The sequence below is a fragment of the Aegilops tauschii genome, chromosome 5 (assembly GCF_002575655.3).
Source record: "Aegilops tauschii subsp. strangulata cultivar AL8/78 chromosome 5, Aet v6.0, whole genome shotgun sequence".
NCBI lineage: Eukaryota > Viridiplantae > Streptophyta > Magnoliopsida > Poales > Poaceae > Aegilops > Aegilops tauschii.
Genome location: NC_053039.3, coordinates 500,054,900 through 500,066,764, shown reverse-complemented (window position 1 = coordinate 500,066,764; position 11,865 = coordinate 500,054,900). Strand labels below are relative to the sequence as shown.

At 52.5% G+C, this 11,865-nt stretch overlaps 1 protein-coding gene across 1 annotated transcript; it reads right to left on the bottom strand.

Annotated features, from left to right (window-relative positions):
• Positions 1 to 3,339: 3,339 nt before the first annotated feature.
• On the bottom strand, positions 3,340 to 7,888 carry LOC141023068 (uncharacterized). Its single transcript, XM_073499378.1, has 6 exons — positions 7,423 to 7,888; positions 6,364 to 7,340; positions 6,048 to 6,129; positions 5,109 to 5,474; positions 3,986 to 4,265; positions 3,340 to 3,877 (listed from the first exon to the last, which is right to left on the bottom strand). The coding sequence occupies exons 1-6, from the start codon at positions 7,886 to 7,888 to the stop codon at positions 3,340 to 3,342; spliced, it is 2,709 nt and encodes a 902-aa protein (XP_073355479.1).
• Positions 7,889 to 11,865: the final 3,977 nt, after the last annotated feature.

The window sequence follows — 11,865 nt, the reverse complement described above, 5'->3', positions numbered from 1 at the left end:
ATCACTGGTCGAAGACGTACTGGTGTCGGCGGACGTTCCCTTGCCTCCTGTACAGTCGAAGGCGAGGAATCATCATCTGAAGTTGCCACACTTCCGTTTTCAGGCGATTGCTGTTCTTCTGAACTGGCTGTAGCTTCAGACGAAGCAGCCAAAACAGGTGTACCATCTTCACGTATATGGCCTTCACGTACAAGGACTTCATGTGCTCGTGGTGCAGCACGTGGGCTGCTTTGCTGCATGCTGGAAACACCTCCAGCCGACAGGCTCTTGCATGGGCTGGCCGGTGCTGTGCCACGTGAGCCACGAGCTGGTGTGGCCTGCTCTGGCCCTCCTGATGGAACAACGCCACCAGGGCGAGCGCTGCCCGCGCTGCTGCCGGGCGTGCCGTACGTGCCCTCGGACACGTCGGCTGCTGCAGCTTCTCGCGCGTGCCTCCTCGCGTCCTTTTTCTCTGCTGCGCCGCTCGCACTACTCGTCGCGGCACTCGACGTCTTCGGTTGATCATCAATATCTGCATGCTCATAATCATCGTAAACAACGTTGAAAATTTCATCGGAAGATGGGTATACCGGCTCGGTGGAGTTCCAATTCCATGACCGCGCTTCTTCAAAGACCACATCACGCGTCACAACCACCTTATTGGTCGAGGGGTTGCACGCACGGTATGCCTTTGTTCCCTTTTCATAGCCAACCAACACCATTGGAGTACTCCGATCCACCAATTTGCTAGTATGCCCGGTCACTGTCTTCACATGCGCCACGCACCCGAAAGTGCGAAGATGATCAACCGTGGGCTTGTGTCCGTACCATGCTTCGTACGGCGTCATCCCAACCACACTCTTGGTTGGAGCCCGGTTCAGCAAATACACTGCCGTATTGACCGTCTCACCCCAAAACTTGCCCGGCATGCCTTTACTCTTCAGCATGCTTCGTGCCATCGCTACCACAGTCTGATTCCTCCGTTCCACAACACCGTTTTGCTGCGGTGAATATGGCGCCGTAAGATACCTTTTGATCCCTTGAGCTTCGCAAAATTCCGTGAATGCACGAGACTTGAACTCACCCCCCCCCCCCGATCGGTACGGAGGGCCTTCAGCTTGGCTTCAGATTCTACTTCAGCCGCCATCTTTATTATCCTGAAGGCTTGCAAAGCTTGGTCCTTTGTCTTCAACAACACGATCCACATGAATCTGCTAAAGTCGTCGACGACGAGCAAGAAGTATCTATTTCCGGCAGGGGTGGCCGGTGTAATCGGTCCGCACAAGTCTCCGTGGACCAACTCAAGAGCTTTACTCGCTCTAAAGTTTCCCTCTCTTGGGAACGGGGCTCGCCTTTGTTTCCCAATGAGACAACCGTCGCACACTTGGTCAACATGATTGATGCACGGTAGACCACGTACCATCTCCTTTTGTCCAAGTTGCCGAAGAGCCTGGAAATTTAGATGACCGTAGCGCGCGTGCCACTTCCATGCCGAGTCGTCCATGCTTGACAAGAGACATACTGGATCCACACGATCTAAGTTGAGGACGTAAAGCCTGTTCGGTGACCTCTGCACCTTCATAATTAGCATCCTCTGACGGTCATACCCCCATAGATAGCCATCTTCGAGCACAATCTTGCAACCACGCTCCTCGAGCTGACCAAGACTTATGATGCTGCTCTTTAGCTTGGGAATATAGTACACATCCGTGAGTACCTTGTGACCGCCGTTCTTCAACTCAAACAGGAGAGTACCTCGCCCTGCGATGTCAACGGTCCGTCCGTCGCTGAACCGAACCGTGCGTCCCACCAAAACTCTGAGCTCAGAAAATTGGTCCTTGTCGCCGGTCATGTGGTTGCTAGCGCCCGTGTCGAGGTACCACACGTGCCTCGATGTGTTCATCCTCTTCTTATCGTGAAGATAAACTGCCTCCTCTATGAGCGTGACAACCTCTGTAGCCGGCGCCTTTGGAGCTGGACTGTCCTTGTCCATTAGCTCGCATACTTCGACCATGAGCATCATGTCTCCATCATCGCCTCCTTTGGCCAGGAGAGCTTTCTCCTTCGGTGGTTTCTTGCACTCCGACTTGAAGTGCCCCATGATGCCACAGTTGTGACACTTGATCTTGCGCTTGTCGAACTTCTTCTTCTTCGGAGCGCCGTCGCCGGCGTTCTTCTTACTTTGTTCTTTTGGCGCACGATCTTGGCCAGTGTTGCTGCTAGAGCCCTCGCCTCCTCTCCTTGAGTCCAGCGCCAGCCACTGAGCCCGTGTGAGCATGACATTCTCATAGTTCCTCCCATCCCCGAGACTGTACCGCATACGCTCGTCGTGAGCCTTGTAGCATCCGACGAGATCGTCGATGGAGAGAGTCTCGAGATCGACGCACGGCTCGATCGCTGTGACAATTTGCAGGTACCGGGGGGGGGGGCTGCGCGCAAGAACCGCCGGACAACCGAGGCCTCCGTGAGGTTTTCACCAAGCGCGCGGATCCGATTGACGAGAGTAGCCACCCGTGAAGCGAACGCATCCACGGACTCATTGTCGCCCATGACCAAAGTCTCATAGTTCCTTAGGAGAGTTTGGAGATTGGCTTGCTTGACGCGGGTGTGTCCCTCGAACATGAGCTTCAAGGTATCCCACGCTTCCTTCGCCATTTCTTTGGCGATCAGGTGTTGGAGGACATCCATCGGCATCACCGAGTAAATCGCCGACGCCGCCTGCCGATCCTTCCGGTGCTCGGCTCCCTCCTTCTCGAACGCGTTGCCTCCTGGGTCGACCGCGTCCCATAGCTCGTTGGCGCGGAGACCACACTCCATGAGGGCCTTCCAGACCCCGAAGTTCTCGCGATCAAATCATGGGTACGACGAATTCGCCGGAGCTGCAAATACTTTAGCCGCACCGGAGTATTCTGCCAGTTGCTTGTTCTTATCGTCGTCCGCCATGATCCTCCGTTACTAGAAGACCAACCTTGCTCTGATACCAATTGTTGGCACTGGCCCCGTACGATGCGACGCCCACGAGTATTTTCCGCGGAGACGCGTACGTAGGCAGCAGCAGTAGCTAACCAGGCACACAAGAGACAATCCGGCGAGACGCACGCGTATGCTCGAAGCTAACGCCTTAAGCAGCTGGATCGATTCTACGCTAGTACACGGCGAGTTGATGGCAAACAGGGCCGTGTCGGTCCTGTGCTTTTTATTGCTTTGATTGATCTGAGTTACAACGTAGGGGTACAGCAGTATATAAAGAAGCTAAGCTAGCCTACTCTAAGTACGACTCGGTGATTGCTCCTAGTCCGTACCGGACAGGACACTAAATCGTGGTTAACTCCAACAATCACCCCCCTAAACACGATGTCCTCACTTCACAGCTTGGACGCCGATCCTTCCCCGCATCTCCGTGAACTTCTGACGTCCCAAAGACTTGGTCAGGATATCTGCAAGCTGGTCGTCGGTGCAAATGTAGTTGACTTCAATCTTACCTTCTTCCACGCAATGCCGTATGTAATGATACCTTATATCGATGTGCTTACTTCTATCATGATGCACTGGATTCTTACATAGAGCAATCGTGGACTTGTTGTCAACATAGAGCACCACTCCTTCCGGTTCCTTGTCAGTGAGGTCACCGAGTAGCCTTTCTAGCCACACACCTTGACCTGCCGCGGTTGCAGCTGCAATATACTCCGCTTCACAGGATGATAATGCGACCACCTTCTGCTTTTGTGATAGCCAACTCACTATGCTTCTTCCCAAGAAATATGCCATGCCCGAGGTACTTTTACGGTCGTCAATATCTCCTGCCAAGTCGCTATCACTGTAGCCAAGTAGCTCCACCATCTCCTTCCGCTTCTCTCTCAAATAGACACAACCGAAGTTAGTTGTCCCTTTGATGTACCTGAGTATTTGTTTCACAGCTGCCCAATGTTCTGTCGTGGGTGCTTCCATGAAGCGACTCACTACGCCAACGGAATAGGCCAAGTCCAGTCGTGTATTCACAAGATACCTTAGGCTTCCGACCACACTTCTATACTCCGTTGTATCAACCGCGGGTGCTTGGCTCCTCTTGCTAAATTTAAGTCGAGGCTCCATTGGAACATGACTTGGATTCCAGTCCTCCATGCTACAGCTTTCAAGAATCTTGTTTGCATATGCCTCCTGGCATAGTGTGATTCCCTCCGGCTTTTGATGTACCTCGATCCCGAGATAGTAAGTCAAGAGCCGTTGATCACTCATCTTGAAAAGCTCCTTCATTTGTAGTTTGAATCTAGCAATGTCCTCCTCATCTGCTCCAGTTATCAAGAGATCATCAACATAGATGCCCACTAGGAGACGATCCTTGCCTTTACCTCACTTATACATAGCATGCTCAAGTGGACGTTTCTCAAAACCAAGAGAAACTAGTGTACGATCAAGCTTGATGTTCCACGCCCGAGGAGCTTGGCATAGCCCGTACAATGCCTTGTGTAGTTTCAACACCTTGTGCTCCTCTCCTTTTTTGATGTAACCCGGTGGTTGCTTCACATATACTTCTTCTTTCAACTCCCCGTTCAAAAAAGCGGATTTTACATCCATGTGATGTAGCCTCCAAGATTCTTGAGCCGCGAGAGCTATAACTAGCCTCACCGATTCCATCCTTGTGACAGGAGCGAACACTTCCTCGAAGTCTACACCTTGCTCTTGCACGTATCCTTTGGCTACGAGCCTTGCCTTATGCTTCACCAAGTTTCCTTCGGCATCTTTCTTGACTTTGTACACCCACTTGAGCCCTATGATTTTATGGTCATTGGGTGGATCCACGAGCTCCCATGTTTTGTTGTCTTGGATCGATCCCAACTCCTCGTCCATAGCACGACGCCAACACTCCTCCGTGTTTGCATCTTCAAATTTCGTCGGTTCCTCGACGCTAAGCAGACACCGCCGTCCTCTTCCTTTAATTTTCACGGGACTTACTATTGGAAACGCTTCCTTTTGATATAAATCCATCACTGGTCGAAGACGTACTGGTGTCGGCGGACGTTCCCTTGCCTCCTGTACAGTCGAAGGCGAGGAATCATCATCTGAAGTTGCCACACTTCCGTTTTCAGGCGATTGCTGTTCTTCTGAACTGGCTGTAGCTTCAGACGAACCAGCCAAAACAGGTGTACCATCTTCACGTACATGGCCTTCACGTACAAGGACTTCATGTGCTCGTGGTGCAGCACGTGGGCTGCTTTGCTGCATGCTGGAAACACCTCCAGCCGACAGGCTCTTGCATGGGCTGGCCGGTGCTGTGCCACGTGAGCCACGAGCTGGTGTGGCCTGCTCTGGCCCTCCTGATGGAACAACGCCACCAGGGCGAGCGCTGCCCGCGCTGCTGCCGGCCGTGCCGTACGTGCCCTCGGACACGTCGGCTGCTGCAGCTTCTCGCGCGTGCCTCCTCGCGTCCTTTTTCTCTGCTGCGCCGCTCGCACTACTCGTCGCGGCACTCGACGTCTTCGGTTGATCATCAATATCTGCATGCTCATAATCATCGTAAACAACGTTGAAAATTTCATCGGAAGATGGGTATACCGGCTCGGTGGAGTTCCAATTCCATGACCGCGCTTCTTCAAAGACCACATCACGCGTCACAACCACCTTATTGGTCGAGGGGTTGCACGCACGGTATGCCTTTGTTCCCTTTTCATAGCCAACCAACACCATTGGAGTACTCCGATCCACCAATTTGCTAGTATGCCCGGTCACTGTCTTCACATGCGCCACGCACCCGAAAGTGCGAAGATGATCAACCGTGGGCTTGTGTCCGTACCATGCTTCGTACGGCGTCATCCCAACCACACTCTTGGTTGGAGCCCGGTTCAGCAAATACACTGCCGTATTGACCGTCTCACCCCAAAACTTGCCCGGCATGCCTTTACTCTTCAGCATGCTTCGTGCCATCGCTACCACAGTCTGATTCCTCCGTTCCACAACACCGTTTTGCTGCGGTGAATATGGCGCCGTAAGATACCTTTTGATCCCTTGAGCTTCGCAAAATTCCGTGAATGCACGAGACTTGAACTCACCCCCCCCCCCCCGATCGGTACGGAGGGCCTTCAGCTTGGCTTCAGATTCTACTTCAGCCGCCATCTTTATTATCCTGAAGGCTTGCAAAGCTTGGTCCTTTGTCTTCAACAACACGATCCACATGAATCTGCTAAAGTCGTCGACGACGAGCAAGAAGTATCTATTTCCGGCAGGGGTGGCCGGTGTAATCGGTCCGCACAAGTCTCCGTGGACCAACTCAAGAGCTTTACTCGCTCTAAAGTTTCCCTCTCTTGGGAACGGGGCTCGCCTTTTTTTCCCAATGAGACAACCGTCGCACACTTGGTCAACATGATTGATGCACGGTAGACCACGTACCATCTCCTTTTGTCCAAGTTGCCGAAGAGCCTGGAAATTTAGATGACCGTAGCGCGCGTGCCACTTCCATGCCGAGTCGTCCATGCTTGACAAGAGACATACTGGATCCACACGATCTAAGTTGAGGACGTAAAGCCTGTTCGGTGACCTCTGCACCTTCATAATTAGCATCCTCTGACGGTCATACCCCCATAGATAGCCATCTTCGAGCACAATCTTGCAACCACGCTCCTCGAGCTGACCAAGACATATGATGCTGCTCTTTAGCTTGGGAATATAGTACACATCCGTGAGTACCTTGTGACCGCCATTCTTCAACTCAAACAGGAGAGTACCTCGCCCTGCGATGTCAACGGTCCGTCCGTCGCTGAACCGAACCGTGCGTCCCACCGAAACTCTGAGCTCAGAAAATTGGTCCTTGTCGCCGGTCATGTGGTTGCTAGCGCCCGTGTCGAGGTACCACACGTGCCTCGATGTGTTCATCCTCTTCTTATCGTGAAGATAAACTGCCTCCTCTATGAGCGTGACAACCTCTGTAGCCGGCGCCTTTGGAGCTGGACTGTCCTTGTCCATTAGCTCGCATACTTCGACCATGAGCATCATGTCTCCATCATCGCCTCCTTTGGCCAGGAGAGCTTTCTCCTTCGGTGGTTTCTTGCACTCCGACTTGAAGTGCCCCATGATGCCACAGTTGTGACACTTGATCTTGCGCTTGTCGAACTTCTTCTTCTTCGGAGCGCCGTCGCCGGCGTTCTTCTTACTTTGTTCTTTTGGCGCACGATCTTGGCCAGTGTTGCTGCTAGAGCCCTCGCCTCCTCTCCTTGAGTCCAGCGCCAGCCGCTGAGCCCGTGTGAGCATGACATTCTCATAGTTCCTCCCATCCCCGAGACTGTACCGCATACGCTCGTCGTGAGCCTTGTAGCATCCGACGAGATCGTCGATGGAGAGAGTCTCGAGATCGACGCACTGCTCGATCGCTGTGACAATTTGCAGGTACCGGGGGGGGGGGGGCTGCGCGCAAGAACCGCCGGACAACCGAGGCCTCCGTGAGGTTTTCACCAAGCGCGCGGATCCGATTGACGAGAGTAGCCACCCGTGAAGCGAACGCATCCACGGACTCATTGTCGCCCATGACCAAAGTCTCATAGTTCCTTAGGAGAGTTTGGAGATTGGCTTGCTTGACGCGGGTGTGTCCCTCGAACATGAGCTTCAAGGTATCCCACGCTTCCTTCGCCGTTTCTTTGGCGATCAGGTGTTGGAGGACATCCATCGGCATCACCGAGTAAATCGCCGACGCCGCCTGCCGATCCTTCCGGTGCTCGGCTCCCTCCTTCTTGAACGCGTTGCCTCCTGGGTCGACCGCGTCCCATAGCTCGTTGGCGCGGAGACCACACTCCATGAGGGCCTTCCAGACCCCGAAGTTCTCGCGATCAAATCGTGGGTACGACGAATTCGCTGGAGCAGCAAATACTTTAGCCGCACCGGAGTATTCTGCCAGTTGCTTGTTCTTATCGTCGTCCGCCATGATCCTCCGTTACTAGAAGACCAACCTTGCTCTGATACCAATTGTTGGCACTGGCCCCGTACGATGCGACGCCCACGAGTATTTTCCGCGGAGACGCGTACGTAGGCAGCAGCAGTAGCTAACCAGGCACACAAGAGACAATCCGGCGAGACGCACGCGTATGCTCGAAGCTAACGCCTTAAGCAGCTGGATCGATTCTGCGCTAGTACACGGCGAGTTGATGGCAAACAGGGCCGTGTCGGTCCTGTGCTTTTTATTGCTTTGATTGATCTGAGTTACAACGTAGGGGTACAGCAGTATATAAAGAAGCTAAGCTAGCCTACTCTAAGTACGACTCGGTGATTGCTCCTAGTCCGTACCGGACAGGACACTAAATCGTGGTTAACTCCAACAATCACCCCCCTAAACACGATGTCCTCACTTCACAGCTTGGACGCCGATCCTTCCCCGCATCTCCGTGAACTCCTGACGTCCCAAAGACTTGGTCAGGATATCTGCAAGCTGGTCGTCGGTGCAAATGTAGTTGACTTCAATCTTACCTTCTTCCACGCAATGCCGTATGTAATGATACCTTATATCGATGTGCTTACTTCTATCATGATGCACTGGATTCTTACATAGAGCAATCGTGGACTTGTTGTCAACATAGAGCACCACTCCTTCCGGTTCCTTGTCAGTGAGGTCACCGAGTAGCCTTTCTAGCCACACACCTTGACCTGCCGCGGTTGCAGCTGCAATATACTCCGCTTCACAGGATGATAATGCGACCACCTTCTGCTTTTGTGATAGCCAACTCACTATGCTTCTTCCCAAGAAATATGCCATGCCCGAGGTACTTTTACGGTCGTCAATATCTCCTGCCAAGTCGCTATCACTGTAGCCAAGTAGCTCCACCATCTCCTTCCGCTTCTCTCTCAAATAGACACAACCGAAGTTAGTTGTCCCTTTGATGTACCTGAGTATTTGTTTCACAGCTGCCCAATGTTCTGTCGTGGGTGCTTCCATGAAGCGACTCACTACGCCAACGGAATAGGCCAAGTCCAGTCGTGTATTCACAAGATACCTTAGGCTTCCGACCACACTTCTATACTCCGTTGTATCAACCGCGGGTGCTTGGCTCCTCTTGCTAAGTTTAAGTCGAGGCTCCATTGGAACATGACTTGGATTGCAGTCCTCCATGCTACAGCTTTCAAGAATCTTGTTTGCATATGCCTCCTGGCATAGTGTGATTCCCTCCGGCTTTTGATGTACCTCGATCCCGAGATAGTAAGTCAAGAGCCCTTGATCACTCATCTTGAAAAGCTCCTTCATTTGTAGTTTGAATCTAGCAATGTCCTCCTCATCTGCTCCAGTTATCAAGAGATCATCAACATAGATGCCCACTAGGAGACGATCCTTGCCTTTACCTCGCTTATACATAGCATGCTCAAGTGGACGTTTCTCAAAACCAAGAGAAACTAGTGTACGATCAAGCTTGATGTTCCACGCCCGAGGAGCTTGGCATAGCCCGTACAATGCCTTGTGTAGTTTCAACACCTTGTGCTCCTCTCCTTTTTTGATCTAACCCGGTGGTTGCTTCACATATACTTCTTCTTTCAACTCCCCGTTCAAAAAAGCGGATTTTACATCCATGTGATGTAGCCTCCAAGATTCTTGAGCCGCGAGAGCTATAACTAGCCTCACCGATTCCATCCTTGTGACAGGAGCGAACACTTCCTCGAAGTCTACACCTTGCTCTTGCACGTATCCTTTGGCTACGAGCCTTGCCTTATGCTTCACCAAGTTTCCTTCGGCATCTTTCTTGACTTTGTACACCCACTTGAGCCCTATGATTTTATGGTCATTGGGTGGATCCACGAGCTCCCATGTTTTGTTGTCTTGGATCGATCCCAACTCCTCGTCCATAGCACGACGCCAACACTCCTCCGTGTTTGCATCTTCAAATTTCGTCGGTTCCTCGATGCTAAGCAGACACCGCCGTCCTCTTCCTTTAATTTTCACGGGACTTACTATTGGAAACGCTTCCTTTGGATATAAATCCATCACTGGTCGAAGACGTACTGGTGTCGGCGGACGTTCCCTTGCCTCCTGTACAGTCGAAGGCGAGGAATCATCATCTGAAGTTGCCACACTTCCGTTTTCAGGCGATTGCTGTTCTTCTGAACTGGCTGTAGCTTCAGACGAACCAGCCAAAACAGGTGTACCATCTTCACGTACATGGCCTTCACGTACAAGGACTTCATGTGCTCGTGGTGCAGCACGTGGGCTGCTTTGCTGCATGCTAGAAACACCTCCAGCCGACAGGCTCTTGCATGGGCTGGCCGGTGCTGTGCCACGTGAGCCACGAGCTGGTGTGGCCTGCTCTGGCCCTCCTGATGGAACAACGCCACCAGGGCGAGCGCTGCCCGCGCTGCTGCCGGGCGTGCCGTACGTGCCCTCGGACACGTCGGCTGCTGCAGCTTCTCGCGCGTGCCTCCTCGCGTCCTTTTTCTCTGCTGCGCCGCTCGCACTACTCGTCGCGGCACTCGACGTCTTCGGTTGATCATCAATATCTGCATGCTCATAATCATCGTAAACAACGTTGAAAATTTCATCGGAAGATGGGTATACCGGCTCGGTGGAGTTCCAATTCCATGACCGCGCTTCTTCAAAGACCACATCACGCGTCACAACCACCTTATTGGTCGAGGGGTTGCACGCACGGTATGCCTTTGTTCCCTTTTCATAGCCAACCAACACCATTGGAGTACTCCGATCCGCCAATTTGCTAGTATGCCCGGTCACTGTCTTCACATGCGCCACGCACCCGAAAGTGCGAAGATGATCAACCGTGGGCTTGTGTCCGTACCATGCTTCGTACGGCGTCATCCCAACCACACTCTTGGTTGGAGCCCGGTTCAGCAAATACACTGCCGTATTGACCGTCTCACCCCAAAACTTGCCCGGCATGCCTTTACTCTTCAGCATGCTTCGTGCCATCGCTACCACAGTCTGATTCCTCCGTTCCACAACACCGTTTTGCTGCGGTGAATATGGCGCCGTAAGATACCTTTTGATCCCTTGAGCTTCGCAAAATTCAGTGAATGCACGAGACTTGAACTCACCCCTCCCCCCCCGATCGGTACGGAGGGCCTTCAGCTTGGCTTCAGATTCTACTTCAGCCGCCATCTTTATTATCCTGAAGGCTTGCAAAGCTTGGTCCTTTGTCTTCAACAACACGATCCACATGAATCTGCTAAAGTCGTCGACGACGAGCAAGAAGTATCTATTTCTGGCAGGGGTGGCCGGTGTAATCGGTCCGCACAAGTCTCCGTGGACCAACTCAAGAGCTTTACTCGCTCTAAAGTTTCCCTCTCTTGGGAACGGGGCTCGCCTTTGTTTCCCAATGAGACAACCGTCGCACACTTGGTCAACATGATTGATGCACGGTAGACCACGTACCATCTCCTTTTGTCCAAGTTGCCGAAGAGCCTGGAAATTTAGATGACCGTAGCGCGCGTGCCACTTCCATGCCGAGTCGTCCATGCTTGACAAGAGACATACTGGATCCACACGATCTAAGTTGAGGACGTAAAGCCTGTTCGGTGACCTCTGCACCTTCATAATTAGCATCCTCTGGTCATACCCCCATAGATAGCCATCTTCGAGCACAATCTTGCAACCACGCTCCTCGAGCTGACCAAGACTTATGATGCTGCTCTTTAGCTTGGGAATATAGTACACATCCGTGAGTACCTTGTGACCGCCGTTCTTCAACTCAAACAGGACAGTACCTCGCCCTGCGATGTCAACGGTCCGTCCGTCGCCGAACCGAACTGTGCCTCCCACCGAAACACTGAGCTCAGAAAATTGGTCCTTGTCGCCGGTCATGTGGTTGCTAGCGCCCGTGTCGAGGTACCACACGTGCCTCGACGTGTTCATCCTCTTCTTATCGTGAAGATAAACTGCCTCCTCTATGAGCGTGACAACCTCTGTAG

What these genes read in the sequence shown, in the direction of transcription:
- LOC141023068 (XM_073499378.1), bottom strand. Translation starts at nt 7,888, where the DNA reads ATGGCGGACGACGATAAGAACAAGCAACTGGCAGAATACTCCGGTGCG. An exon ending in AGCCAAGCTGAAGGCCCTCC is followed by an intron (nt 5,475 to 6,047) that starts GTACCGATCGGG and finishes ATGAGCATGCAG; the next exon opens with ATATTGATGATCAACCGAAG. An exon ending in AGTGTGGTCGGAAGCCTAAG is followed by an intron (nt 3,878 to 3,985) that starts GTATCTTGTGAA and finishes ACAAATACTCAG; the next exon opens with GTACATCAAAGGGACAACTA.